A 27,737-nucleotide genomic window follows, 5' to 3' on the forward strand; every position below is an offset into this window, starting at 1 on the left:
GGAAGGAGGTGGGAGGTCCTTAGACTCCCCACAGGGCAGGGAACCAGGTCTGCTCTTTGGGCTGATGAGAAAGGGGGAGTTGATTGGGGGTGGGGGAGAGATATAAGAGGTGGTGGCGGGGAAGAGACAGAAATCTTTAATAAATTAATTAATTAATTAAAAAATAAAAAATAAAAACAAATGGTGAAGGGAACAGGTTGCTGATGGTAGCATGAGGAGAGTCTATTGTCCCCTGCTGGGAAACTATAGTGGTTTAGTATTCATGTTTTAAAAATAAAACCTGCCTGAAAGTCAGAATGCAAGACAGCCACCCTAGTCATCAATATAGGTTAGGCAATGGTGGCACACACCTTTAATCCTATCAGCCACACTAATTAGCCATAGGACTGGGAGATGGTGTTGCACATATTTAACCCTAGCACTAAAGAGAAATATAAGATGCAAGGAGACATGTCGCAGCAGTCTCGGTCTGAGGATTTATGGTGGCAGGATCACCCATCAGGTCTGAAGTAGAAGTAAGAGCTAGTGCTGGCCACTTTGCTTTTCTCATCTTCAGCTTGATCCCCAATATCTGTCTCTGGGATTTTATTGTTTGTGCTACAGGGAACAAATGGTTGTCAAGACTTCAACCATTACCAATACTTCCTAACAGTTGAGATACTTCTGCATGAAGCTGTGGGAGGATGAGTGAGCAATACCAAAGTGAACCAGAAGACAAAGGGCTAGATAGATCCAGCAGAGATAACTAATATCTGTGAAATTATAGACCTCCTCATATATCTAAGTCAGCAAACTACATGCTGGGATCATGGGAAGGAAGTGACCATGTCAGGAGTACCAAAATTTTTTTCCATGTATTTTCTCTGAGAGGAATAGTTTCAGGTTCTGACCTCTCTTCTGGTCATTAATCAAGTAAATGCCCGGCACAGAGGCGGCACGGAGGCCAGACGCACAGAGGCGGCGCGGCGGCCAGACGCGGCGGCGCGATATCGCATTCAGGAAGAGGCTTTGGGGGACCGCTGCGGCGGCAGACCCAAGCGGCAGGGACAGGCGTGCAATAAGGACAGCAGATCGCCCTACTACAATTGAATCAAAGAGGTAGGCCTTTTGGTTGGCCAGGTCACTGGCACAGGGGGAGCGTGGTCCTGTCCTGAAGACCCTTCGGAAGGGTGAGAGGGTTCTTGGCCTGTGGCAGGAACCAGAAAACAGAGCGAGGGCATTTTGTGAGCGGAGCCCTTGTCCAGCAGGGAAACCTGATCTGGTTTTTAAAAGACCCATTAGATAGGATCAATAGGAGGAGATGGGCAGGCGCCAAGGCAAGAATTCACCCAATAATCTGAAAAACAACATGAAAACACCAGAACCCAATGATCTTACAACAGAAGTATTTGAACACCCTAACACAGAAGAAGTGGAAAAAAATTGACTTTATGAAGACAATAGAGTCCCTTAAACAACATGTAAAAAATGCCCTTATAGAAATGGATGAGAAGTATAACAAAAAGTTTGAAGAAATGAGTAAATAAGTACATGATACCCTGGGAAACCAAGAAAAAACGATCAAACAGGTAATGGAAACAGTTCAAGAATTGAAAATTGAAATGAAGGCAAGGAAGAAAATACAAACTGATGACCAGCTGGATATGGAAAATCTAGGTCAATGAGCAGAGTCTACAGAAACAAGCATAATCAATAGAATACAAGAGCTAGAAGAAAGAATCTCAGATGCTGAGGACACCATAGAGAAAATAAACGAACAGATCAAAGAAAACAGCAAAGCCAACAAATTCTCAACACAAAACATTCAGGAAATATGGGACACAATAAAAAAACCAAACCTAAGAATAATAGGAATAGAAGAAGGAGAAGAGTCACATCTCAAAGGCCCAGAAAATATTTTCAACAAAATTATGGAAGAAAACTTTCCCAACTTAAAGAAAGATATTCATTTAAATATTCAAGAAGCATACAGAACACCAAACAGACTGGATCAAAGAAAAACATCCCCTCACCATATAATAATCAAACCACAAAATATACAGGTTAAAGAAAGAATATTAAGAGCTGCAAAGGAAAAAGGCCAAGTAACTTATAAAGGTAAACCGATCAGACTTACACCTGACTTCTCTATGGAAACTATGAAAGCCAGAAGGTCCTGGAAAGAGGTACTGCAGAAGCTAAGAGACCATGGATACAAACCCAAACTACTATACCCAGCCAAGCTATCGTTCATTATCAATGGAGAAAACAAGACATTCCAGGATAAGAACAAATTTAAACAATACGTAGCCACAAATCCAGCCCTACAGAAAGTAATAGAAGGAAAATCGCAACCCAAGGAATCCAACACTGCCAACACTGCCTAAAATAACCCAGGCATCTAGTGACCCTTCACCAGCACATCTCAAAGAAGGGAGACACTCAATCTCTACTACCAAAAGCAATAAGAATAACCGGAGTAAACAACCACTGGTCATTAATATCACTTAATATTAATGGGCTCAATTCACCTATAAAAAGGCACAGGCTAAAAGATTGGATACGAAAACAGGATCCAACATTCTGCTGTTTGCAAGAAACACATCCAAACCACAAAGACAGGCACCTACTCAGAGTAAAGGGTTGGGAAAAGGTGTTTCAAGCAAATGGTCCTAAGAAAAAAGCAGGTGTGGCCATACTAATTTCTAACAAAACTGACTTCAAACTAAAATCAATCAGAAGAGACCAAGATGGTCACTTTATACTCATAACAGGAACAATTCATCAGGATGACGTCTCAATCCTGAATATCTATGCCCCCAATATAAAAGCACCTACTTATGTAAAAGAAATATTACTAGAACTCAAGTCAGACATCAAACCACACACACTAGTAGTGGGAGACTTCAACACACCTCTCTCTCCAAGGGACAGGAGAGAACCTAATAGAGAATTAAGAGAATTATTGGAGGTAATGAAGCAAATGGACTTGACAGACATCTATAGAACATTCCACCCAAATAGGAAAGAATATACCTTCTTCTCTGCAGCTCATGGAACCTTCTCAAAAATTGACCACATACTCAGAAACAAAGGAAACCTCCACAGATACAAAAAAATATCAGTGTCCACCTGTGTCTTATCAGATCACTACGGATTAAAGTTAGAAGGCAACAACCACGCTACCCCCAAAAAACTGACAAACTCATGAAAACTGAACAGTCAGCTACTGAACCACACCTGGGTCAAGGAAGAAATCAAGAAAGAAATTGAAGTCTTGCTTGAATGTAATGAAAATAAAGGGACAACATACTCAAACCTATGGGACACATTGAAAGCAGTGCTGAGAGGAAAGTTCATAGCCCTAAGTGCCCACTTAAAGAAAACGGAGAATGCATACATTGGGGACTTAACAACACACCTGAAAGCTCTAGAAAAAAAGAAGCAGATGCACCCAGGAGAAGTAGAAGACTGGAAATAATAAAACTGAGGGCTGAAATCAACAAAATAGAAACACAAAAAACAGTCCAAAGAATCAATGAAACAAAAAGCTGGTTCTTGGAGAAAATCAACAAGATTGACAAACCCCTATCCAAACTAATTAAATGACAGAGAGAGAACACGCAAATAAATAAGATCAGAAATGAAAAGGGGGACATAACCACAGACACAGAAAAAATTCAGAGAATCATTAGATCTTACTACAAAAGCCTGTATGCCACAAAAATGGAAAATACAAAAGAAATGGACTTTTTTTAAATAAGTACCATATACCAAAGCTAAACCAAGACCAGGTGAATGATCTAAATAGACCGGTTACTCGCGAAGAATTAGAAATGGTTATCAAAAATCTCCCTTCGAAAAAAAGCCCAGGACCAGATGGTTTTAATGCAGAATTCTACCAGAACTTCCAAGAAGAACTAATACCTATACTCCTTAATGTATTTCACAATATAGAAACAGAAGAGTCATTGCCAAATTCCTTTTATGAAGCTACAGTTACCCTGATACCAAAACCACACAAAGACCCAACCAAGAAAGAGAATTACAGACCTATCTCACTCATGAACATCGACGCAAAAATTCTCAATAAAATACTGGCAAACCGAATCCAAGAACACATAAGAAAAATTATCCATTATGATCAAGTAGGCTTCATCCCAGAGATGCAGGGCTGGTTCAACGTACGCAAATCTATCAATGTAATCCACCATATAAATAAACTGAAAGAAAAAAACCATATGATCATTTCATTAGATGCTGAAAAAGCATTTGACAAAATTCAACACCACTTTATGATAAAGGTCTTGGAGAGAATAGGGATAAAGGGTCCTACCTAAATATAATAAAAGCTATTTACAGCAAGCCAACAGCTAACATTAAATTAAACGGAGAAAAACTCAAAGCCATCCCACTAAAATCAGGAACACGACAAGGATGTCCACTCTCTCCATACCTCTTCAACATAGTGCTTGAAGTTCTAGCAATAGCAATAAGACAACATAAGGGGATCAAGGGGATTCGTACTGGAAAGAAAGAAGTTAAACTTTCATTATTTGCAGATGATATGATAGTATACATAAGCGACCCCAAAAATTCTACCAAAGAACTCCTACAGCTGATAAACACCTTTAGTAATGTGGCAGGATACAAGATCAACTCCAAAAAATCAGTTGCCTTCCTATACACTAAGGATAAGCAGAGAGGGAAATCAGAGAAGCATCACCTTTCACGATAGCCACAAATAGCATAAAATATCTTGGGGTAACTCTGACCAGGGAAGTGAAAGATCTATTTGACAAGAACTATAAGTCTTTGAAGAAAGATATTGAAAAGGACACCAGAAAATGGAAGGACCTCCCTTGCTCTTGGATTGGGATGATCAACATAGTAAAAATGGCAATTCTACCAAAAGCAATCTATAGATTCAATGCAATCCCCATCAAAATCCTATCAAAATTCTTCACATATCTGGAGAAGACAATAATCAACTTTATATGGAAAAACAAAAAACCCAGGATAGCCAAAACAGTCTTATACAATAAAGGATCATCTGGAGGCATTACCATCACTGACTTCAAACTCTATTACAGAGCTACAGTATTGAAAACAGCTTGGTATTGGCATAAAAACAGAGAAGTCGACCAATGGAATCGAATAGAAGACCCTGACCTTAACCCACAAAGCTATGAACACCTGATTTTCGATAAAGGAGCTAAAAGTATACAATGGAAAAAAGAGAGCATCTTCAACAAATTGTGCTGGCAAAACTGGATGTCAATCTGTAGAGGAATGAAAATAGATCCATATCTATCACCATGCACAAAACTCAAGTCCAAATGGATTAAAGACCTCAATATCAGTCCAAACACACTGAACCTGATAGAAGAGAAAGTGGGAAGTACTCTACAGCACATGGGCACAGGAGACCACTTCCTACGTATAACCCCAGCAGCACAGACACTAAGGGCATCATTGAATAAATGGGACCTCCTGAGGCTGAGAAGCTTCTGTAAAGCAAAGGACACTGTCACTAAGACAAAAAGGCAACCTACTGACTGGGAGAAGATCTTCACCAGCCCCGCAACTGACAAAGGTCTGATCTCCAAAATATATAGAGAATTCAAGAAACTAGACCGCAAAATGCTAATTAACCCAATTAAAAAATGGGGCACTGAACTGAACAGAGAATTCTCAACAGAAGAAGTTCAAATGGCCAAAAGACACTTAAGGTCATGCTCAACCTCCTTAGCGATCAGGGAAATGCAAATCAACACACTTTAAGATACCATCTTACACCTGTCAGAATGGCTAAAATAAAAAACACCAATGATAGCCTTTGCTGGAGAGGTTGTGGAGAAAGGGGTACACTCACCCATTGCTGGTGGGAATGCAAACTTGTGCAACCACTCTGGAAAGCAGTGTTTCGGTTTCTCAGGAAATTCGGGATCAACCTACCCCTGGACCCAGCAATACCACTCTTGGGAATATACCCAAGACAGGCCCTATCATACAACAAAAGTATATGCTCAACTATGTTCATGGCAGCATTATTTGTAATAGCCAGAACCTGGAAACAACCTAGATGCCCTTCAACGGAAGAATGGATGAAGAAAGTATGGAATATATACATATTAGAGTATTACTCAGCAGTAAAAAACAAGGACTTCCTGGATTTTGCATACAAATGGATGGAAATAGAAAACACTATCCTGAGTGAGGTAAGCCAGACCCAAAAAGAGGAACATGGGATGTACTCACTCATAATTGGTTTCTAGCCATAAATAAAGGACATTGAGCTTATAATTCATGTTCCTAGAGAAGCTAAATAAGAAGGTGAATCCAAAGACAAACACATAGGCATCCTCATGAATATTAACCTTCATCAGGCGATGAAAGGAGACAGAGACAGAGACTCACATGGGAGCACTAAAGGGGTTAAATCAGCTCCCTTTAGAGGGCGGGGTTTGCCTCAGGCGAATCCCTGCCAATAAAGAGTGCGCAGAGAGGCGGCTCGGCCCTTTTGTTCCTCGCTACCTGTGCTACGCTGGAACTTTGGTTCAGTAAGTTTAACAATAAACTGGTAAATATTCTTTGATATCTGCTTTGCCTTTATTTTGTGCCGGTACATCTGGCGCCCAACGTGGGGCTTTGCGGAGAACCGGCCCCGAACGGAGTCTCTTGCACCCCGGGGTCGCTGCGGCGGTCTCTCTGGGCGCGCGCGGAAGAAGTTGAGATTCTCAGCAGTCTCTCTGGGCGCGCGCTGAAACAGCTGAGACTCTGAGCAACTCGATTTTCCCTGCTGCTTGTTAGAGTATCAAGCAGTGAGTTTGATATCCACAGAGCCTTTTTAACAGCGCCTAAGCCTCTGTTCTGAGCCGCCCCGGCCAGATTTCCCATGCGCAACCGCCCGCCGGCGCGCGCGCTGCCTGTGTCTGCTCCCCCTCCCACCCCCACCGCCGCCAGCGCTCAGGTCACGTGACAGCGGCCTGAGAGCCCCGACAAAAAATACTTATCAGCTTGGTGTCTGTTTCAATTTTGTTTTTGAGTCCTTTTATTTCAGATTTAGGACACGTGGATTCAACTGGGCTCTTTCGCCACCACTGGCAGGAACCAGTTATTACAGGTAAGAGAACTTTTTCTTTTCTAAATAATGTCTGACAACGTGACCGCAGCCTATTTCAATAGTTCTTTTGAATGCACCATTTGGGAGATCTTACAAGAGGTGTCTACCACACCGCATATATGGATATTCCTGGGATTCTTAATTTTCCTTAGCACTATTTGGTTTGATAATAGGAAAATGATCAAATCTCTTAAGGCAGAGGTTGAACGTTTGAAAACTATTGAGAATGACAACAATCTTCTCAAGAATCAGTTTGAAGTTCTCCAGGAAGAAAACAAATCTTTGTTTAACATGACTCGGTTAACTGAGCAAAATCTAAAAAAAGTACAGGTTGATGTTAAGGAGAAATTCATTACTATGGAAGAAGGAACAGCTGAATTAGATCGTAAGTTTCAGCAGTCCCTTTCTGATGTTAAGGAGAAATTCATTACTATGGAAGAAGGAACAGCTGAATTAGATCGTAAGTTTCAGCAGTCCCTTTCTGTAGGAACTGAAACGTTAACTGAGAGAATCAAAACTGCTGAATGTGACAATCGAATTTTGTCTAAAGCATATGACAGATTGGCGGAAAGATTGTCAATACAAGAAGGCACGGTTTATGCCATAAAAATTATGTCCAAAGATGACAAGTTATCTCTACTGGACAAATTTCATACTCTAGAATCCTCAATGAAGGCTTTAGAACATAATTCTGGGCAGGAGATTCAGACATTACAAAAAGCAATGGTGAATAGAATTGAAAAGATTGAGGAATTTCTAAATTCTGAAGAAGAAGAGCAAAGGGTAGAAAGGCAAATTTTAACTACATCTGTGGATAAATCCCTCCGGGACAATTTTCACAAAGCTCTACCTACAGCTCTACATGCCTTTCCTGTAATAACAACAGAAAAGGTGGTTGATTCCAGAAACCCTAGGGTCATCAAGGAAGATACATGGGAGCCTGTCCGTATGAATGATCTCAAAGAAATTAAACAGGCCATCATGTCTTTTGGGATGCACTCCCCTTTTGTTAAAGAGATGCTAAAATCTTGGGCCACAACAAGCAAAGCAACCCCCTTGGACTGGCTCCAGCTGAGCTCCGCGGTCCTTGAGAGTGGACCGCACTTAAAATGGAAATGCTTATTCAGGCAAGAGGCTAGACTTTTAGAACAGCAGGAAAAGGCGAAGGGAATTGACGTTTCCCTAGATAAAATTCTAGGTGAAGGGCTCTTTTCAGACCCTCAGGAACAAGCTAATTTGGATGAAAACATACTTTCTATGTGTACTACAGCAGCCTTAAGGGCTTGGGACAGAGTACAAGACCCAGGACAGAGAATGGAATCATTTGTCACAGTTAAACAGGGTCAGAGAGAACCCTTTAGTGACTTTTTACAAAGATTAACTAAAGCTGTACAAATGGGGATACCTGACCCAGAAGCAAGACGTATAATAATTGAGTCTTTGGCCTATGAAAATGCTAATGTGGAATGCAAAAGGATCTTGAGGCCTTTAATGTTCAGATCAGCGTCCTTGGAAGAATGGGTCTTGCATACACTAGATGTTGACACATTTGACTATGGCACTGAAGCATGGGTAGAAGAAGCAATTTCCAATGGTAAAAGGAGACACCAGAATACCAAATGTTTTAATTGTGGCAAAATGGGTCATATGAAAAGGAATTGTAAACAACGGGTTTTCAGAAATAATAATAATGCGTCTTCTAGAAATAACAGGAATAGAAGGAATCAGCCTTCAGGTTTATGTAGAAGATGTGGGAAGGGCAGACATTGGACGAATGAATGCAGGTCTACAAGAGATAGACAAGGCAACCTGATACAGACGGGAAACGTGAGAGGGGGGGCCTCTCAGGCCCCCATGGCAAACATGGTTCAGACATTCCCAGTTTCTGCAGAGAACATGCCTCGTCAGGACAATTAGAAAGCCACATGCCTACTGTTACAAGCAATAGTAATCAGAAAGATGAGTTACGTGTGTTTTGGCAAACTTCTATAAATGATCAAAGACCTAAGCTGAGAGTGTGTGTAAATGGCATTTTTATTACTGGCCTACTGGACACAGGTGCTGATGTAAGTATCATTACCCCAGAATCTTGGCATCCATATTGGCCTCTTCAGAATGTAAATGTTCAGCTCCTGGGAATTGGAACCCTATCTCGAATAAGGCAGAGCACGAGATGGGTTGAATGTATAGAGCCAAAGGGACAAATAGGAAAACTAAGGCCTTATGTAGCCAATATTGCAATGAATTTATGGGGTCGTGACCTATTACAACAATGGAATACTCAAATTAACATTCCTGCTACTTCTAGAGCCCATATTTCTGAAAATAATATTAAAAGTTATTACAAACGGACAAAACCGGCCATTCGGGCTGTACAAGAACAAGCAATTTATGTCCCTTCAGAAATACCAACAGCCTTGCCTCTAAAATGGTTGACTGAGAAACCAATATGGACAAAGCAATGGCCTTTAGCTGAGGAAAAGTTACAGGCTTTAGAACAGCTGGTACAAGAGCAACTAGATGCTGGACATATAGAAGAATCTACCAGCCCTTGGAATTCTCCTGTATTTGTGGTTAAGAAAAAATCGGGTAAATGGAGAATGGTGACAGATCTCAGGGCCATCAACAAGGTTATTCAACCTATGGGCCCTCTGCAATCTGGAATTCCGTTGCCCTCTTTATTACCAAAAGGATGGCCTCTCATAGTTATTGATTTGAAGGATTGTTTTTTCACTATACCTTTGCAAAAAGAAGATAGAGAAAAATTTGCCTTCACAGTGCCTACTTATAACAATTCTCAACCTTCGAGGAGGTACCACTGGACCGTCCTCCCCCAGGGTATGTTAAATAGCCCCTCTCTGTGCCAATATTTTGTGAATCAACCATTGCAAATAATACGCAAGAAATTTCCCAAATCTATTGTATACCATTACATGGACGACATATTGTTATCCGATTCAAACATAGATACCTTGAACAGGCTGTTTGAAGAAATACAGATACTGTTACCTAAATGGGGATTGCAAATTGCTCCTGAAAAGATTCAGAAGGGAGATTCTGTTAATTATTTAGGTTATAGAATAGGTTTGCAAAAAATTAAGACACAGAAGGCACAAATTCGGAGAGATCGCTTACGGACTCTTAATGACTTTCAAAGACTGTTAGGAGACATTTCCAGTTTACGACCAACTATTGGGATAACACCTGATCTAATAATTCATTTGAACAAGACCTTGGATGGTGATAAAGATTTAAACAGTCCCAGAGAATTAACAGCTGAAGCAGAAAAGGAACTGACAATGATTGAGGAGAAATTACAACAGGCACATGTGGACAGAGTCAATCCAGAGCTCGATTGTATTCTCGTCATATTACCATCGAAAATTTCTCCTACAGGAATTTTAATGCAGAGAGATGATATTATCTTGGAATGGATCTTTTTACCACATAAACCAAGTAAGAAACTGAAAACTTATGTGGAAAAAGTCTCTGAGTTAATTATAAAAGGCAAGCTGAGACTTCGTCAACTAGCAGGCATAGACCCAGCAGAAATTATAGTGCCTTTCACTGCTGATGAACTAAAGAAATTATGGGAAGATAATGAACCATGGCAAAGAGCTTGTGCTAATTTTTTGGGAGACATTAATAACAACTATCCAAAAAGCAAGCGGCTCAACTTCATAAAGAGAACTTCTTGGATCCTTCCTCGAATAGTCCGTGATGCTCCAATAACTGGAGCCCGTACATTCTATACTGATGCCAATAAATCAGGGAAGGCAGGTTACAAATCAGAAGACTTGGGTAAGGTGGAACAAAGTCCTTATGATTCTGTCCAGAAGGCAGAATTATATGCCATTCTTATGGTACTAAGAGATTTTAAAGAACCTATTAATATAGTTACTGATTCACAATATGCAGAAAGAGTTATTTTACATATTGAAACTGCTGAATTTATACCTGATGATACAGAACTAACCTCATTGTTTATCCAGGTTCAAGATTTGATCAGGAACAGGCTTTGCCCTATGTACATAACACACATCCGATCCCATACGGGTCTGCCAGGTCCTCTAGCACAAGGTAATGCAGAAATTGATCAATTATTGATTGGTAGTGTGCTTCAAGCCTCTGAATTTCATAAAAAACATCATGTTAATAGCAAAGGTTTGAAGAAAGAGTTTTCTATTACATGGCAACAAGCTAAGGAGATTGTGAAGAAATGCCCTACCTGCTCTTTCTATAACCAAACGCCACTGCCAGCAGGAGTTAATCCAAAGGGCACTCATAGAAATGAAATCTGGCAGATGGATGTGTTCCACTTTGCAGAATTTGGCAAATTGAAATATGTTCATCACACCATCGACACTTATTCAGGCTTTCAGTGGGCAACTGCTTTAAGTTCAGAAAAAGCTGATTCAGTAATCACTCATTTATTAGAAGTCATGGCTATCATGGGTATACCTACACAAATAAAGACAGATAATGGTCCTGCTTATGTCTCTAGGAAGATGAAACGGTTTTTTGATCATTACAATATCAAGCATGTTACAGGTATACCATACAATCCTACAGGTCAAGCAGTCATAGAAAGATCAAATCGAACTATAAAGGATATGTTGAACAAACAGAAAGGGGTGGAAAACACCCCTAGAAATAGGTTACATAATGCTTTGTTAACCTTGAATTTTCTCAACGCTAACGAGAAGGGAACGACGGCTGCAGAAAGACATTGGATAATGGAAAAGTCTGCTGAACTAAATCAACCAGTTTATTTCAAGGATGTACTGACCTCACAATGGAAGCCAGGAGATGTGCTGCGTTGGGGAAGGGGTTTTGCTCTTATCTCCACAGGTGAGGAAAAATTATGGATACCGTCAAAATTAATAAAGGTTCGGTTTGAGGAAGAGAAGTCACTTGGAAAAGATAAATAACAATTCATTCACAAGGATGACCGACATACAGATGGTAAGGATTACTAATAGGATGGGGGCAGGGTTCTTTTCTTATCTCCACAGGAAAATATTCATCTCCAAAGAATTTGAGGGACCCTGAATATTTAATTACTGATGGATGGAAAATAGATACGACCCATTAAACATCAACAATAAAATTCTATACGTATCGTAAGTATTGGTTTTATATATATTTATGTATATTTATATGTTTTATTGAACACTTCTTTATAAATGTGTAGAGCTGGTTTTGGAGTTGGACTATGGCTCAGTCCTTCTTCAATTCCAAGCCTGTTGATAAGAGATATTTCAAAGTTTCTGTCTCAGGTCAGGAGCCATGAAATGGGACAGAATAAGAATAATTTTATACTTGATAAACTTTCTTTGCCTTCCCTCACATCTGTGTTTTTCTTTATATGTCAGTATAAGTCCTTGTTGTTAATGTTTAAATTTCCCATAACAAGCAACATATTTTCCTACAGTAATTTTTGAAGTTTCCAGGATGAAGATGGGGCCCCACAACATCAACTCAATCTGGTTTTTATGACGTCATGAATTTTTTTTTTTTTAAGCACTAATTTTGGATCTGTTTTTTGGTACCAATTGCAAGAGACAATTTCATATGATGCACATTTTTGACAACGCTCTGGCCGGACCTTCTCGAAACACACAGAGACTAGTTATAGTCTTCTTAAGTCAAAGGTTAATTTGGGAATTTTACCATCGTTTGCTTTCACAGGGGCCCCTAAGAAGAACGTCGCCCCCATGTCAGCTAGAAGCAATCTAAGAGGACGACGTCCCCTCTCCCAACAGAGTTTGCCCACAGGGTTAGGGACATCTTTTAGTGGTTGGTTTAGGGGTGAGGGGATGGGGAGATATTGTATGGAATTAGGGATATATATATATATATAAAAAAAAAGAGGGGGATTAACTGGGTTGATGGGATGATTGGTATTTGTGACTTACTGTTTTTAGAAAATTATGTTGGTACTGTTTCTTGTATATTGATATATTGAATATTGAATGTGAGTGTTCCTACCTCTATTTTGGTATAAGAGTATGCTTATATTGTATGGATACATCTATCATATCACAATGTACATTTCTACCTCTGGTACTATTTATGTAATAACATTGTTTACATTTGATAAGTAATGACATTGTTTACAGGTGAAGATCATTGTCTTCATACATTGCACAGTTGTTTATTCCCTTAGTTTTCAAATTAGATAGGTATTGAGAATTACATGTTTGTCATATTATTTTTAGGTTAATCAGGTTTTTTAGATACATAGAGATTATTTTCAGTATAGATAGTATAATCTTCAGCCTCTTTGAAGAGCTGTAGAAAATGGCCTTTAATCTAACCTAGAATTCTGTGCCATCGAGACACAATTTACTCCTGGCAACACCACTCTACTCCCGAGAGAACGTTGAGCACCAAAGACACTCCACTGGGAGCTTGTCTTCCTGGCAGAACTGGCCTTTGGGTTAAGAAAAACCCATACCTCAACTACTGACTAAGATATAAACAGGATTGTCTTATCTTGCCAAGACAGGGTAGGATAATCCTAAGAAAGTTCCTTGCATTTGAGAATGGTATGTCAGTTATGTTAGGCCTTAGCCAAAGTTGGTTGACTCAACATTGCAAACGAGATTTTGGGTGATTGCCCAGGCAGTCAGTTGTCTCTGTCATTTGTTGCACATTTTGGATATCTCTTTTTTGTTAAGTAATATTTACTCCCTTCTCAGATCTTTGATGGAGTTGAAGATTATTTAATTGTAGTTACTCTTTAGCAAAACTTTTGCTCTCAATATTGTTTGTTATATTTATCATTTGTTATTATTGTTATAGTTATATTTGGTTTAGTTGTGTCTTATTTAGACAAAAGGGGGAGATAAAGGGGTTAAATCAGCTCCCTTTAGAGGGCGGGGTTTGCCTCAGGCGAATCCCTGCCAATAAAGAGTGCGCAGAGAGGCGGCTCGGCCCTTTTGTTCCTCGCTACCTGTGCTACGCTGGAACTTTGGTTCAGTAAGTTTAACAATAAACTGGTAAATATTCTTTGATATCTGCTTTGCCTTTATTTTGTGCCGGTACAGAGCACCAGACAGAAATCTTAAGGTCCAAATCTGGAGCAGAAGGAGACGGAGCACGAGCAAGGAACTCAGGACCACGAGGGGTGCACCCACACACTGAGACAATGGGGATGTTCTATCGGGAACTCACCAAGGCCAGCTGGCCTAGGTCTGAAAAATCATGGGATAAATTTGGACTAGCTGAACATAGTGGACAATGAGGAATACTGAGAACTCAAAAACAATTGTAGTGGGTTTTGGATCCTACTGCACGTACTGGCTTTTCGGGAGCCTAGGCAGTTTGGATGCTCACCTTACGAGACCTGGATAGAGGTGGGCAGTCCTTGGGCTTCCCACAGGTCAGGGAACCCTGATTGCTCTTGGAGCATATGAGGGAGGGGGATATGATTGGGGGAGGGGGAAGAAAATGGGAAGCGGTTGCGGGGAGGCGGCAGAAATCCTTAATAAATAAATAAATTTTAAAAAATCAAGTAAATGCCCCCACAGGCATGACTATAGTCTAATCTCATCAAAGCACATTCTCAGTTGATGTTCTTTATTTCCAACTGATTTTAGTCTTCATCAAAATGACAAAAACCAACCAGTGCCCTCACTCACCCCAGTGTATATTCTCAGAAATAAGAATCCATGTATGAACCCTCCCATGTTCCTAGACTAGTTTATTCTCACACTAACCCTGAAGGAAAGGTCATTGTCCTCATTGTACCCGAAGGAGGGGCAGGGAGAGATTATTACCAGCTTCAGTTTGAAAGTGAGCAGATGATATTCTTGCACCATACACTGCAGTCAGAAAATTTGATCCCTGAGCTGAGTGCATTGAGACAGGATCTGTAGTGTCATGTCTGAAACTCTGGAACAGATAGAAAAGAAACAGAGGGGAAAACACAGTGAAGAGGTTTGGAAGCAGAGAAGGGAGTAGAAGTGTCTTTCTGGGCCAAAAATGGAGAAGTCAGAGGAATAAGGAAATTGCCGGTTTCAAACCACAAGCTCAGGCAAGGACGGAAGTCAGATCCCCAGTGAGTCACTAGGGCTTGCATAACTGTTTCTGCAATGGATTGCAGAATTATGCAGTGAGAGACCAGAGAGTACTTCATAGGTCAGCCCACCAGAAATGCATATCTCACAGAGATAGCCCTTATTTAACAGGATGAGAAGGAATATTGACACCAGAGATGCACATCGCATTAACCTTATCTAGCAAAATGATAAGGTATAAAATCTTCTGAATGTGTTAGCCGTCCTCATCGCAGATTTGGTGTGATGAGATTTTTCCCCCACATTACAGTTTGGGGATCCTTCACACAGCATGGTAGTGTTAGTGTTACACCAAGATATTATGTTGTTTTTTGCTATTGTGAAAGGTGATATTTCTCTGATTTCTGTCTCACCTTCTTTATCATTTGTGTATAGGAGGGCTACTGATTTTGTTGACTTGATCTTGGATCCTGCCACATCACTGAAGGTGTTTAATAGCTATAGGAGTTCTATGTTAGAGTTTTTAGGGTCACTTATATATACTATCATATCATCAGCAAATAATGAAAGATTGATGATGGAGGAAGGTCATTGGTTAAGTAATAAAGAAACTGCTTGGCCTCATAGGCTAAAACATAGGTGGGAAGAGTAAACAGAAAAGAATTCTGGGAGGAAGAGGAAGTGAGCTCAGACTCGACAGCTCTCCTCTCGGGGGAGACGCCTCAGAGAGATGCCATGCTCCTCTCTTCCGGGCAGACGCTCTGCTCTCTGAGGCACACGTGATGAAGCTCCGACCCAAGATGGACGTAGGCTAGAATCATCCTGGTAAGCCACCTTGTGGGCTACATAGATTATTAGAAATGGGCTAGTCCAGGTGCGAGAGTTAGCCGAGAAGAGGATAGATAGAAATGGGCCAAGCAGTGTTTAAATGAAAACAGTTTGTGTGTTGTTATTTCGAGCATAAGCTAGCCAGGCGACTGGGGTGCTGGGGATGCAGGCCCGCCGCTATTACAACAGATTGACTTCTTCCTTTCCAACATGAATCCCCTTGATCTCCTTTTGTTGCCTTATTGCTATTACTAAAACTCAAAAACTATGTTGAAGTGATATGGAGAGAGTGGACAGACTTGTCTATTTCTGATATTAGTGAAATAACTTGGAGTTTCGCTCCATTTAATTTGATGTTAGCTGATGGCTTGCTATATATTACTTTTATTATATTAAAGTTGTTTTCTTCTAGTTCTTCTGGGTTAGGATGATCAAGTCTTCCTGTACTGTGACCACTGGGTTCTGGTGTTACCATGCTGCTTTTTAGGTTGTTGAAGGAACTCTTGCATTGGTGCCTACCCATCTCTTCCTTCAAATGAGGCCAGCAGTGTCTTTGCATCTTGGTCCAATCCTAGCTGTGGCTGTCTGAGTATTTGGGAGTTTTTCTTGGTCTGCTCTCTACTGTCAATGTCTGTCTCAGAAAGACTCTGAGGTCTCTATACACCTGCTCTATTGGTCTTCTCTTCTGGTTTGCTCTCTTGGTGCTCTCTCTTAATCACGTCAGTGTTGTAGCATGCTCTTGGTCCCCTCAGTATTATAGCAAGCTCGCAACTCTTAGGCTGTGTGGTTAGTACCTTGAATGATTTGGGTTTTGGGGGAGGCCTAGCTGCAGGAATCTCCCTGCTGGCTGACTAGAAAAGGTGAGGGAGCTGGTGAAGGGCCCCTGGGTTTTGTCCTACTGGGGAGGTCCTAGAGAGTGGAGCAGGCAGACCTGTGGCTGTTCACTCACCTCTTAGGTTCCCTCAGTATTGGAGCAATCCAGCTTCTTTATGTAGGTATTTAGTGCTATGAAATTTCCTCTTAACACTGCTTTCACTGCATCCCACAAGTATGGGTATGTTGTGTAGTCATTTTCATTGAATTTAGGAAATCTTTAATTTCTCCTTTATTTCTTCCTTGACCCATTGTGATTAAGGTAACTATTGTTTAATTTTCATTTGTGTGTGGAATTTCTGAAATTAGCATTGCTCTTGAATTCTAATTTTAAGCCATGATGATCCAATAAGATACATGGGGTTATTCCAATAATTTTTATCTATTGAGGTTTGTTTTGTTACCTAGTATGTGGTCAGTTTTGAAGAAGGTTCCATGAGGTGCTAAGAAGAAGGTATATTCTTTTATGTTTGCATGGAATGTTCTATAGACATCTGTTAAATCCATTTGAGTCATAACATCTATAAGTTCCCTCATTTCTGTTAAGTTTCTGTCTGGCAGACCTGTCCCATGGTGAGAGTGGGGTGCTATTCGTATGTGGGATTTAATGTGTGTTTTAAGCTTTTGTAGTGTTTCTTTTCCATATGAGGGTGCCCTATTATTTGAGGCATACATGTTCAGTATTGAGATTTCCTCTTGATGAATTTTTACTGTGACTAATATGAAATGTCCTTCTTTGTCTCTTTTGATTAAATTTAGCTTGAGGTCTATTTTGTTAGATAGTAGGATAGTTACATCCACTTGTTTCTTTTTTTAAATATTTATTTATTTGTTATGTATACAATATTCTGTCTGTGTGTATGCCTGCAGGCCAGAAGAGGGCACCAGACACCATTACAGATGGTTGTGAGCCACCATGTGGTTGCTGGGAATTGAACTCCGGACCTTTGAAAGAGCAGGCAATGCTCTTAACCTCTGAGCCATTTCTCCAGCCCCCATCCATTTGTTTCTTAAGTCCATTTGATAGAAAACTTTTTCCCAACCCTTTATTCTAAAGTGATGTCTCTCTTTGAGGTTGAGGTGTGCTTTTTGTATGCAACAGATGGATGGATTCTGTTTTTGTTTCTAATCTGTTAGCCTGTGTCTTTTCGTATATGGGTTGAGTCCATTTATATTAAAAGATATTAATGACCAGTGATTTCTAGTTCCTGTTATTTTACTTTTTGTTGGTGGTGATATTATTTTGTGTGTTTTTCCCTTTCCTGGGATTTCCTGCTGTGACATCAACTATTGTCTGTGTTTTTGTTTTTGTTTTTGTTTTTTTGAGACAGGGTTTCTCTGTGGCTTTGGAGCCTGTCCTGGAACTAGCTCTTGTAGACCAGGCTGGCCGCCTGTCTCTGCCTCCCGAGTGCTGGGATTAATGGCTGTGTTTTTAAGGATATAGCTAACTTCCTTCAGTTGGAGTTTTCCTTCTTGTACTTTGTGTAGGGCTGGGTTTGTGGCTAGGTATGGTTAAGTCTAGTCCTGTCATAGAATATCTTGCTTTGACCATCGATGGTAATTGAAAACTTCACTGGATATAATAATCTGGGCTTGCATCTGTGGTCTCTTAAAGTCTGCAGAACATCAGCCCAGAACCTTCTTACTTTCATGGTTTCCATTGAGAATTCAGGTGTAATTCTGATAGCTCTACCTTTATATGTTACTTGACCTTTTTCCTTTGCAGCTCTTAATAGTCTTTCTTTATTCTGTATATTTTGAATTTTGATTATTATATGGTAAGGAGACTTTTTTTTGATCCAGTGTATTTGGTGTTCTGTTAGCTTCTTGTACCTTCATAGGGATATCATTCTTTTGGTTGGGAAAATTTTCTTCTATGATTTTGTTGAAGATATTTTCTGTGCCTTTGAGCTGGAGTTTTTCTCCTTCTTCTATTTATTCTTAGATTTGGTCTTTTCATAGTGTCCCAGATTTCCTGGATGTTTTGTGTTACGGATTTTTAGGATTTAATGATTTTTTTTTGACCAGTGAATCTCTTTCCTCCATAGTACCTTGAACCCTTAAGTTTCTTTCTTCCATCTCTTGTATTATGTTGGTTATGCTTATCTCTGTACTTCCTGTTTGTTTACTAAGATTTTCCATATCCAGAATTCTCTCTCTTTGTGTTTTCTTTATCGCTTCTGTTTCAGACTTCAAGTTCTGATTTGTTTTCTTCACGTGTTTGATTGGTTTTTTTTCTCGGTATTCTTGGGGTTTTTTGAGAGATTTATTAATTCTTTGTATTAATTAATTTATTTATAATATTTTTGCATATATAAACACAATTTATATATAATATATTATGTTTATAATTTATAATCATAATTGTTTTATTATATTTATAATTTATTGTTGTATTTTATATTTATTATTTTTTAATTTTTCTATTCAATTATTTACACTTCCCTCCTTTCAATCCCCTCCCGCTCCCCTACACCTCCTCCTCCGTCTCCCACCCTGCTTGAGAGAGGGCAGAGAACCCTGCCCTGTGGGAAGTTGAAGGCCCTCCCACCTACATCAAGGCCTAGGAAGCTGTGCATCCATATAGACTAGGGTCCCAAAGCCAGTACAAGCCATAAAAACAAGACCCAGTGCCTTTATCAATGGCTTCTCGGTCAGCTCCAATTGTCAGCCATAATCAGAGAGTCTGGTTTGATCACATGCTCATTCAGAACAGGTCCAGCTGGATTTGGTGAGCTTTCGTTAGTACAGGCACATTGTCTCAGTTGTTGGGCCAACACCTCGCGGTCCTGACTTCTTTGCTTGTCTTCTCCCTCCTTCTGCCTTTCAACTGGACCTTAGGAGCTCAATCCGTTGCTCTGATGAGGGTCTCTTTCTCTATCTCCATCTGTCACCGGACGAAGATTCTATGGTGACATTCGAGATAATCATCAGCGTGATAGTGGGGCAAGGACTGTTCAGGCACCCTCTCCTCTGTTGCACAAGGACCTAGCTGGGGACATCCCCGTGGACACCTGGGATCCCCTCTAGAGCCAAGTCTCTTTCAAACCCTAAAATGGCTCCCTTAATGTAGGTATCTTCTTCCCTGCTCCTATATCCACCCTTCCTCCATCTCCACCCTCCCACTCCCCCAAGCTGTTGCCAGTCCTTCCCTTCTCCCTTCCCTCTCCCCCTCTCCCCTTTCCCCCAACCTCATCCTCACTCCTGCCACCACACAAAATCCCTTGGACTGGAAGTCGTCTGTAGAACTTAGCATTTGCTTATTATGAACAATTGATTGATTTGACAAAAAAAATTCACAAAACTGTTTGAAGGGGAAATGGAGTGTAGAAGTTAGTTTCATGACTGGAAAATAAATTCGCCATTTTCATTCTTCAGTTGACACCTTACTCCACTGGCATGCACTTCCTCCGCTAGTATCTTCACCATGGGGCTTCTCAGAATCCAAAGGGTCATTATCCGTCTAATTCTCATGACAAAAATGCCATCAGATATTGATCATTGATTGTCCTTGTCCCTTTTATATGCACTCCACTGTAAGGTATTACCATCGTTGGAGTTTATCTTTAATTACAAAAATTAGTAATAGAAAACTCTGATACAAAAGCCTCCTTCATGAAATTTCACCTTCACATGACACACCAATGACATAAAGATAACCTCAATGTTTCATTGTAGACCCAGGAGTCAGAAAAGCTCAACTGCTTCAGGAAAGAAGCTCAACCTTCACGGAACCTCCATGGAAACATGCATGTGTGTAGATACTTTTCCATAGCCCCAAGGAACAGAACCAACATGACTCATGCCTGCCTCATTATAATTAAATCCAAGAGAATGAGCATGGAATCATTGCTGGGGATGGACAGTCCCATGCCTAATTTCAGCTGGTGTGGTGCCTGATCTCTGACCCATGAAATGCATATATCATAGGGGATTAATAAATGTCACAGGTGCCTTACTCAATTGCAGGGAAAAGCACTGTGTGCTTCTGAAATTTATAACATTGTAGTAATATATTAAGGACACATTGCATCTTCTGTTTTCTTGGGAGCCTAACGAAGTTGTCTCAGTTTCCAAATGGAACTCAAAGCCCACAATCAGGAGGAGGACTTACTCAATGCCAGACAGCTGAAACTTAGGAAAATCAGTGCTGTTGGCATGGCTTCAAACCAATTCAGCTGTGACTTCTTAAAATATTTGCTGTTGCCCAATAAAAAAATTTGCTAAGAATATTCATTATTTGACTCTCTCCCATTAAACAAGAGACCTTCAGAGAGAGCTTGCAATGAGGCATCAATATGTCAAAGTCAAAATTAGAAAATTGTCAAGAAAATACAAAGGCCAGCTGTGATGAGCTTCTTGGTTAACAATTTGACTGTGTCTGGAATCAACTAAGAAAAAAGCAGATGAACACCTCTAAAAAGAACATTTTTATCAGAATTTTAAATATTAATTTAATTAATATTATGTACACTGGTTGTTTGTCTCAGTGTATGTCTGTCCTGGTGCCTGTGGAGGTCACACGTGGTCATCCAGTCCCTCAGACTGTTGTTATGGATGGTGTGATGCATCAGGTGGTTGCTGGAAGCTGAAACATTATCCTCTGGAAGAGCATGTTGTGTGTGCGTGCACATGCATATGTGGAAGGGTGTGGATGTGTGTGCTTCATTCACAGAGACTAAATATTGGGAAATGTGTTCCCTTGAACTTAAAAATAATTTGATCAAAAGTGAATAATCAAGTTCTGAACCTACTTGGTAAAGGATAGAAAATAACTCATTTTCCAAAATATCAAAACACTAGATACAGAGTGAATGTACAGTGGGTCAAACAAGCATAGAGCCTGCACTTAAGATCCACTCACTTAGATTCTGTCCAATACTGAGGTAGATTCAAGACAGAGACTCTTTTACACTTCATTATGAGCTGATTGTGAAAAGCAACAGGCATTGTCCTCACCTGGAAAACTCTGGTGGACACCCAGGTTTAAAGGACTGACCCAGCAACGTCTATCTGACTATGTGGTCAGCCACTGTGGTGCCTGTGGAGTGCGTTGGAAGGGGGCCATGGGAAAAGGTTGATAAAGACACTATCATGACACTACATCCTGGGGAGTTCCTATCCACCAGCAAATGTGATGTCTCTGCTGGACCTCTACATCTAACACATCTGTGTCAGAGAGGACACGCAAAAGATGCCATGTGTGGCTGTCAGGCATCTGAGGCAAGTTCATCACATGGAGTTCATCTCATCAGGCCAAGAGCTCGTGTGTCATTTCACCTAGGTCCATAGAGGAAAAAAGGTCACTGCGGGAAGAATTTTGGCTTTTGCAGAGGGAAGAGAGCGAGCTTCTGGTGAATTGACTTATCTTTGCTTCACGACAGACTTTTATATTATTATTATACCTTAGCAAGTAAATTTCCGTATACCTAAACCTCTGATCTGAAGCTTCCCTAAAGAGACAAATGCCACAGACAAATGTCACAGGACCACTTGGTTTTCTTAGTTCTCCTACAACCAAATATTTCTTAGTTTTGAAACTTACAGGAAGAACTCAGATGAGCTTTACATATGTCAAACAGAAGGTAGAGAACAAACTTATTGCAAAGACAGATGCTAACACTCCAGCACACAAGCCAGCTGCAATGCTCTGCAGGAACACCGCACACAACCAGCAGAGGGCAGCACATCTTCTCACTGACAATGACGCCTTTGGGAGGGAGAGGTGAACGAGCTCACAACACTCAATACAACTCTGACTGGTCCAAATGGCATGGCCCATCACTTATTCTCAGGTCAGGAGAAACAGGTGCCCATGAAATCAATACGAGAGAGACACTCTAGCCATGTGACACACTTGGCATGACAACTCATACAGGTGCAATAGACGTGGGGGCTGAGATAGAAATATCCCCTTAGAAATGGATATGATGATATACTTGGGACATTTCCCCAGGGTGGGAGCGTTATACTAAATATAATTTTACTATCTCTTTGAAGAAAATTATATGTATAAAATACATTTGATCATGTTCACCACATACTCTAGGGGACTTTTTCTTTCCTTTTCTTTGCCTCATATAACCCAGACTGACAAAAAAACCCACTGCAAAATAAGGGTTTCCTTAAAGTCTTGATACTCTTGACTCTACCTCCTAAACCCTGATGTCAAAGACGTGAGCCACAGCATCAGATGTATGCATTACTGGGGATCAAACACAGACAACTAAGAATGTCACACAAAAACTCTACCAACTGAGCACTGTCCTGATTTACAGGACATGTATAGACAGGATTACAAGATAGAAGTTCTTCCTATTGACATTGATACAAAGGAAACTAAGGGTGTCTGCTGGACTCAGCAACAAAAAGGGGATTACTCAATGACCTCTCTCTCATCATCCATGTGACAAACAGGACATGTGTGTGCCATGGATCCATCATTTGAAGTGATGTCAGGTCAGAGAATTTTCCGCTTGGGACACATTCCTACCATGGGATCATTACTAAAGAGGAGGTTGAAAATTGGTAAGACTCAGAGGTGGTGATGATACAAGATTCTCTGATCTGAAACTGCAACACAGTTGCACATATAAGCTCACAGTGGTTGTGATTACATCTACGCATCCCTATAAGCTGGGAGAATGGCACAAAATCTCACCCATAGATGAAGAGCAATTGGCATCTGAGATATACTGGAGAGGAAGAGTTAGGTTTCTTTAATGGTGTGGCCCCTGGTACCATGCCAAAAATATGAGAAGCACAAATTGAGCTACATGGGAGGAAGAGAACAGAAAGTTGGGGTGTAAGAAAGGGCAGTGTATTTTCAACAACTAGCATGTCACAGAAAAAATCAAAAAGAAGATCAGGTCAGAGAGAAGGGAAACCAGCAAGAGAGGGTGAGGAAGAAATGTTGAGGTACATGGTGGACCCCATAAAAACACAATACATACTGATGTGACATTTTGAAACAATTGGGACGTTAAACCCATGGCCAGGTTGGTGGCCAACACCTTTAATACAAACAATTGAGACACAGGCAGGAAGATTTCTATGAGTTCCAGCCCAGCCTGGTCTACATAACCAGCTCCAGGACAGCCAGGGCTCCACAGAGAGAGCTTGTCTTAAAACAATTACAAAGATAAGTAAGCTCATAGTCATAAGAAAAGGATAGCAGATGAAAATATTGAAAGAACAGAAATTGAAAATTACATAATAGAGTGGGTGTGACTCAGGGGTGGCTTAGGAGAAGTAGAATACTGAAGGCCCCGCCATTACACCTACCAACAAAAGTAAAAGGAAACGAAATGTATTTACTGGGCTCTTTCTCTTAATCTCGGTTGCCAAGCAAATACTAACATGTAGGTCTTTGGAAAAGTCGTGAAAGGTGAGATCATCACCCTTGAAGTTGAGCCCAGAGACTCCACAGGGGATGTCAAGGCCAAGATCCAAGACAAGGAAGGCATCCCACCTGATTAGCAGCATCTAATCTATTTCCTACCCCAAAGTGAGCATGGCTGCCCCCTGGTCAACAGCAAAGTACAGAACACTCCCACACTTACCCTGGTTCTACCCCTGTGTGGTGAAGAAAGACGCTTAAAAGAAATCCCACACTAGCTCAGAACTGGAAATAATAGACAGTTATTTATTTAGGTGTAGACTCACAAATCAGAATTCTCTCCTGAATGGAGAACAGAAACAAAATCCCACAGCCAGAAAGAGAGGCCAAATGCATGCTTTACATCTGCATAGATAGTATAAGAGGCCACGCCCCAGTGGACGGTTAACTCAAAGGCTATTGGCTGTATGATTTCCTACAGCAGTGTGGTGGCATCCAAGAGCCATCCCTTTGCCAGTTTATTCTCAAGCACAACAGTGACAAAGCCATGCACTTCTTCCCACAAGTACTGCCCACACCTGCAGCCCTATGCAGTTAACTGCCTCAGGAAGGATGGCCACACCAGCAACCTGCATTCCAAGAAAGTCAAACTATGCTAGGAACTTGTTTGGTCTAAGATCCCCAAAAACAATGAATATTTTTTTCCTTTCCTGATGCGGAAGGACTAAGGAAAGTGATGATTATAAGATTGGACTAGAGACACGGATCAGTGTATAAGTGTCTGCCATCAGCTTCAGCCTGACTCTGATCCACATTGCTCAATGAGAAAACTGCCTTCTGTAGTTGTCCTCCGACCTCCATGCAGGAGCTGTGACACATGTGAGTGTACACACATAAAGAAGAAATAAGTGTAATATATTATTATCACATACATGCAATTTAAATACATAAGTGTAAATAAAGAAATAAGTTTAATTTAAAGTTGGAATGGAAAGTACACATATCCAAAAATAACAAACAGCCAGAGATAGCAGTCCACATTTGGAACCCACCACTCAAGACTACGAGGAATAAAGGAGTATAAATTTCATTCCATGCATAAGTACACAGCAAGACCCTTCAGAAACCTTCAAACATTTTGAATATGAAAAGTATTCACATAAAACATGTGAAAATAAATAAAACAAACACGCATTTAAATTTGTATTTTTAGGTGTAATATTCATACATGTCTGCTACATGGTAAGAAATCTGGTCCTGACAAAGATGAGGACAGATGAGACAGACCCGATGGGGTTATGGAAATGTCATCCATCAAATATTGACTGAAGAATCTACTGCCTGACCTAGCCACAGTATTGGGGAAGTCAGAACTGGTGCCTGAGGAGGGCAGTTCCCCTTCCTGTGGGGCTGCTCCAGTACAACCCTGTCATGGGGAGTTCCTGCCTCCAGAGGCCACACCCTATGCCTCCTGTCCCTCCAGGCAGTCTCTGTTATTCTGCCCCTGAGCACAGTTGCAGCCTACAGGAGGAGATGCCATGACCTTCACCTTCACAGCCCTGCTCTGTGTGGGTGAGATGTGGAGAAGGGGAGGGGATACCATTGGCTAGAAATGATGCTGCCCCACGGCTCAGCACTGGCCCATCAGGAAACCCCTGGGTATCAGGGGTTCTAAAGAGGGGAGGACCATATCAAGCCTCAGAGACAAACCTCTCACAGGGAACTCTCTTCCAGGACTGACTCTGGGCCTCGGGACCCCAGTGCTGACAGGTGAGTGGGTGTCTGCAAATGTCCTGACCTGCAATTCTCATCATCCCCAGGAGCCCTGCCTGGGCAGTGAGGATGGAAACCACACACGTCCACTGTGGGGGATGAGGGTTGGGAATGGGGTTGCAATCTTAGGATGGCTGTCCTGAGTCCTAGCTGCTCTTTTCTTGCAGGGGCCCTTCCTAAGCCTGTCCTCAGAGCACAGCCACACTCTGTGGTCTCCAAACAGAATAAGGTGACCCTCTTGTGTAAGGGAACCAGAGGAGCCAAAGAGTATATATTTTATCAAGAGATATACCAAAATCAATGGCAGAGATTGATTTCACAGAACCCTAAGAACAAGAATGAATTCTCAATCTCAAAATTAGATCGCCACCACGCAGGGCAATATTGCTGTCAATATGAGACCCTTCATGGATGGTCAGAGTACAGTGACTCCCTGGAGCTGGTGGTGACAGGTGAGAGGACACAGTCTGTTCAGTAAGTATGCCTACCCACCCACAACCGGGAACATAATGAGACTACCAAGGACATTTAACTGATTCTTCCTTCTCTCCTAGGATTCTACAGTAAACCCAGGCTGTCAGCCCAGCCCAGCCCTGAGGTGACTGAAGGAGGGAATGTCACCCTCCAGTGTGATTCACAGCAGGCACATCACTGCTTCATTCTGACTAAGGAAGGGCCACAGCAGCTGTCCCGGACACTGGACTCACGGTGTAACACCTATACTGGGCAGCTCCAGGCCCTGTTCTCTGTGGGCCCTGTGACCTCCAGTCAAAGGTGGACATTCAGATGCTACAGCTTTAACAACTACAGCCCTCAGGTGTGGTCAGAACCTAGTGACTCCCTGGAGCTCCTGGTCCCAGGTAAGGAACACTAGCCTTTCCCTGGAATGATGCTGAAATGATATAGGTGCACAGAGAGGCCTTGGTGTGTGGTGTGTGTGAGCAGCCAGGACTCCTGAGTCCATTAACACAGAGCATGGATGAGAGTGGTCACAAGATACAGAATCCAAGGCAGACAGTGACAGCAAAGCCCAGGAGATCCAGGCCAGATGAATCTTCATGGATCCTTGTGTTACTCTGGATCAGCTCAAGAACCATCATCCACAGGAGCACAGTAGACCCACAGGAGAGAGGAAGGAGCCAGAGCACTCAGGACACCAGGACAACAGGGCCCACAGAAGCAACTAAGCAGGGATCATGAGGGCTCACAGACACTAAAGCAGCAACAACAGAGCCTGCATGGGTCTGCCTTACGCCCTCTGCACATATACTGTGGTTGTTTAGCTTGGGGTTTTGTTGTTGTTGGTTTGCTTGCATGTTTGTTGGTTTGTTTTGGATTTTCACTGTGTAGCCTTGGCTGTTCTGGACCTCACACTGTAGGCCATGCTGGCCTTGAACTCACAGAGATCTGTTTGCACCCAACTCCTGGTGCTGGAGATTAAAGGAATGCACCATCAATGACTGACAAGCTTGGGGATTTTGTTAGACTCATAACAACAGGACTGGGGAAGTCTCTGACTCTTTTACCTGTACGTGGGATCTTTTTCCTCCTACTGGGTTATGTTGTCCACCTTAATATGAGGGTGTGTGACTGGTCTATTGCATGCTGTTAGGCCATGTTGCATTAATATCATGGAAAAGGCTGCACTTTCTGAAGGGAGATGGAGCAGTGGATCTGGGAGAGAGGGGGTGAGGAAGCTGCTGTTGGGGGTATTCTATGACAGAAGAATAAATTAACAAGAAAAGAAGTGCCATCCAAAGTGACTTTCCCTGTGCCACTGTCAGACAGACTCACC

The 27,737-nt window shown here is 41.3% G+C and overlaps 1 protein-coding gene across 2 annotated transcripts in view; it reads left to right on the forward strand.

Moving 5' to 3' along the window:
* Nucleotides 1–27,737, forward strand: part of LOC142832303 (paired immunoglobulin-like receptor B) — a 45,066-nt gene that overhangs the window by 11,904 nt on the left and 5,425 nt on the right. Inside the window, exons 1-4 of one of the 2 annotated variants that reach the window (XM_075942704.1) lie at nt 25,609–25,741; nt 25,904–25,939; nt 26,110–26,394; nt 26,497–26,802. The exons of the other annotated variant lie outside the window; for it this stretch is intronic. Coding sequence (XP_075798819.1) covers nt 25,708–25,741; nt 25,904–25,939; nt 26,110–26,394; nt 26,497–26,802 — 661 coding nt within the window. The 5' untranslated portion in view covers nt 25,609–25,707. Of the gene's footprint in view, nt 1–25,608; nt 25,742–25,903; nt 25,940–26,109; nt 26,395–26,496; nt 26,803–27,737 lie in introns of those variants that run through there. 2 annotated transcript variants of the gene reach the window in all.

Source organism: Microtus pennsylvanicus, chromosome 1, assembly GCF_037038515.1.
Source record: "Microtus pennsylvanicus isolate mMicPen1 chromosome 1, mMicPen1.hap1, whole genome shotgun sequence".
NCBI lineage: Eukaryota > Metazoa > Chordata > Mammalia > Rodentia > Cricetidae > Microtus > Microtus pennsylvanicus.